At 41.7% G+C, this 3,339-nt stretch overlaps 1 protein-coding gene across 1 annotated transcript; it reads left to right on the top strand.

Moving 5' to 3' along the window:
- The first annotated feature begins 1,065 nt into the window (after window positions 1-1,065).
- LOC145805669 (uncharacterized) lies at window positions 1,066-3,048 on the top strand. Its single transcript, XM_082900842.1, has 3 exons — window positions 1,066-1,434; window positions 1,491-1,840; window positions 2,568-3,048. Exons 1-3 carry the CDS (start codon window positions 1,066-1,068, stop codon window positions 3,046-3,048), a joined length of 1,200 nt encoding a protein of 399 aa, XP_082756968.1.
- The last annotated feature ends 291 nt before the right edge of the window (window positions 3,049-3,339 follow it).

Here is a 3,339-nt window from a genome sequence, read left to right as displayed (position 1 = left end):
TTTGCGTAGAATTTTGTGACCTAAACAAGGCCTGCCCGAAAGATGAGTTTCCATTGCCCAATGTCGACACACTTGTCAACTCTACCGCATGCTATCATATGTTCTCTCTCATGGACAAGTTTAGTGGTTATAACCAGATAAAAATGGCACCAGAAGATGCAGAAAAGATAGCTTTTAGAATGCCCATAGGAAATTTTTTCTACACAGTGATGCCCTTCGGTTTGAAAAATACAAAGGCAACCTATTAACGGGCTATGACTGCGATGTTCCATGATATGTTACATCAAGTAAAAGTATATGTGGATGATCTAGTGGTAAAGTCTACCGAAGCAAACCGGTACCTCCGTGACTTGGAAAAAGTTTTTCAACGTTTTCAAAAATTCTGCTTAAAGATGAAACCTCTCAAATGTGCCTTTGGAGTTACCGTGGGAAAGTTCCTTGGTTTCTTGGTACACCAACATGGTATTGAAGTAGACAGAGATAAGATCAAGTCAATGATGAAGATGCCACCACCACACTCTCAAAAAGCTTCGAAGAAATTCCTAGGCAAAGTGTCATACCTCAGGAGGTTCATTCCAGCCTTTGCTAAGATAACCTTTCCCTTTGGGACACTGCTGAAAGGGAATCACAAGTTTGAATGTTTATAAGAACACTAACAGGCATTTGATCTGGTGAAAAAAGCACTTACCTCACCACTTACAATGATTGCCTCACAACTTGCAAAGCCTCTGCTACTGTACCTTACCTCTACATCTCGATCCATTGAAGCCTTACTTGTCCAAGACATAGATGGCATTGAGAAGCTAGTCTATTACATCAGCTAAAAAATCAATGGTGCTGAATCACAGTATACTCCAATTGAGAGGCATTGTTTGGCCTTAATCTTCACAGTGCAAAATATGGCACACCCAATTCAGAATCACAGTATACTCCAAAATATGACCTTAATCAATGGTGCCGAATCACAGTATACTCCAATTGAGTGCCTTAATCTTCACATTTTTTGGCACACCCAATTCTGATTGTGACTAGGAGTGATAGAGGAAGCCCACTCTGACTAGAAGAATGGCAAGATGGCTTTTGGCTCTAGCAAAATATGACATCACTTGCATTACGTTCAAGGCTATTAAGAGCCAAGCACTTGCAGACTTGCTAGCACAGTTCCCATCTGGTGAACATGAACCTGCAACGGTATCCCTACCTGGTGAGATCCATGTCTCAGTGACTGTGATAGAGACTTATTGGGATTTAAAATTTGATAGAGCCTCAAGGGCTGGGAGATATGTAGCTAGCATAACACTAACCAGTCAAGAGGGGAAGAAGTTCCACTTATCATATAAGCTTGTCTTTGAATGTTCAAACAACGAGGCTGAATATGAGGCACTAATACTGGGTTTGATTGCTGCCCAAAAGAAAGGCCTCCCCAAGTTGAAAGTTTGGGGTGACTCCAAGTTAGTTCTCAAGCAAACATTGGGTGATTCTCCTTGAAGGAACCTCTTTTGGCCCCATACCGCACCATAGTTCAGAAGTTGCTCACTCAGTTTGATGATGTCTACATCCAGCACACACCTCAAACACACAACCGTTTCCCCAATGCTCAGGCTACACTGGGGGTAAAGGTGAACATACCAGATGATAGTATAGCCATCGTCATCGAGAAAAGAACAACACCAACAGTGTTAGTCGAAGGACATATAGAGCAAGATGCTGAGGGATGGAAAGCAGACATAATCCAACAGCTAAAAATAGGCCAAGGAACAATCAGACAAGTAGAACTAGCATTATTCTTGCTCCTCAGAGGAGAGTTGTATTTTTGTGGTCCCAACAACCTGTTAGCAAGGTGCGTCGGTAGAAAAAAAGTAACATGCAGACCTAAACAGATATATGGTAAGTCTTACGGAGATGAATATATCAGTCTATACTAACGGATACAAAGGCAAGGGTATTACTGGCCAGAGATAGAAAAGGAAAGTACTGAGTTGTAGAGGCAATGTGCAAAATGCCAATCTCATCCTAAAGAAGAAGAAGCTCATTTCCTAAGCAGCGAAGAATGGAGACAACCAAATATTGACTATCTTGGAAATGGCACACTGTTTGAGAACAAAGCTGATGCAATCAGAGTTAAGAGGCGAGCCCTCCGTTTCTTCTTTGACCAAGGCAAGCTATACCAAAGAAGCTTTGAAGGGGCACCTTTGGCTTGTTTATCAAAAGAAAAGGCAAACGAAGTGCTAAAGGAAACCCATAAGGTAGAGCATCAAGGAGGGCAACGACTATACAGACACCTCATCCACCTCGGCTACTATTGGCCGACAATAGAGGAGGATGCTAACAACTTTGTAAGGAGATGCCAATCCTATCAAAAGTTTGGGAACTTGATACATGCACCAGCAGTTAATCTGCACAACATCAAGACCCCTTACCCATTTCATACTTGGGCATTTGACTTGGTGGGTCCTATAGCGTAGCAATCCAAAGGCCACAAATAGATACTTGTAGCGACTAAAGTTAGCACCAAGTGGGTAGAGAGCAAGAGTGGCTAACTTCATCAAGGAAAACATTATCTGTAGGTTTGATATACCTAAAGTGATGTTGTCTGGTAATGGAACTCCTTTTGTAAATCGCTATGTGGGAAGATTGCTGGACACCTACCAAATCAAGCACCACAAGTCTACTCCATATTACCCCAAAGAGAATGGACAGGCTGAGGCAACCAACAAAACCCTCATTCGAATACTGAGTAAGATGATGGATGAAGTAGGGAGAGCACTTTGGGCATACAGAATGTCAAAGAGGAAGCCAACCCAAGCAACCCCATTTTCCCTATTGTATGGATCTGAGGCAGTGTTACTAGTTGAGTTGGCAGTACCCTCGGCAAGAATGGCTATGTCTACACACTTAGTTCGAGATACCAGAAGGAATGACATAGAGACAGACGAAGAAAGAAGGGATCGGGCCTCAAGGGTAATGGAAAAGTGCCATCAGTCCATAGCCCGCACCTACAATCAGTCTATTCAACACAGGGAGTTCAAAGAGGGGGACTTGGTATAAAAGATGATAGATGCGATTATGTGGGGGCAACCAATTCCCATGTTCTCACTAAGATGGGAAGGCCCTTACAAAGTTGCTAAGGCAAGCAACAGTGGGTATTACAAGTTAGTAAAGATAGATGAGAGGTTCAAAATTGGCCCTATAAACGCTACATATGTAAAAGAATATTTCCCTTGATTTTTATTTTTTATTTTTTTTGGTTAAGAAAAGAATTGCAAATTTTCTTTGTTGATATTTCCAAACATAGTGTAAAGAAAATTTCATACACTTACTGGAATCTTACTTTTGTAA

This window comes from Camellia sinensis, chromosome 13 (assembly GCF_055761805.1).
Source record: "Camellia sinensis isolate YWXY chromosome 13, ASM5576180v1, whole genome shotgun sequence".
Classification (NCBI taxonomy): domain Eukaryota; kingdom Viridiplantae; phylum Streptophyta; class Magnoliopsida; order Ericales; family Theaceae; genus Camellia; species Camellia sinensis.
The sequence above is the reverse complement of the archived record's forward strand: the minus strand, read 5'-3'. Positions and strand labels throughout refer to the sequence as shown.

Excerpts from the sequence above, each read along its gene's own strand:
- LOC145805669 (XM_082900842.1), top strand. The coding sequence starts at position 1,066 with ATGGCAAGATGGCTTTTGGCTCTAGCAAAATATGACATCACTTGCATT. Across the intron at positions 1,435-1,490 it reads AAGGCCTCCCCAAGTTGAAA|GAACCTCTTTTGGCCCCATA; the intron begins GTTTGGGGTGAC and ends TTCTCCTTGAAG. Across the intron at positions 1,841-2,567 it reads CCCAACAACCTGTTAGCAAG|GTTTGATATACCTAAAGTGA; the intron begins GTGCGTCGGTAG and ends CATTATCTGTAG.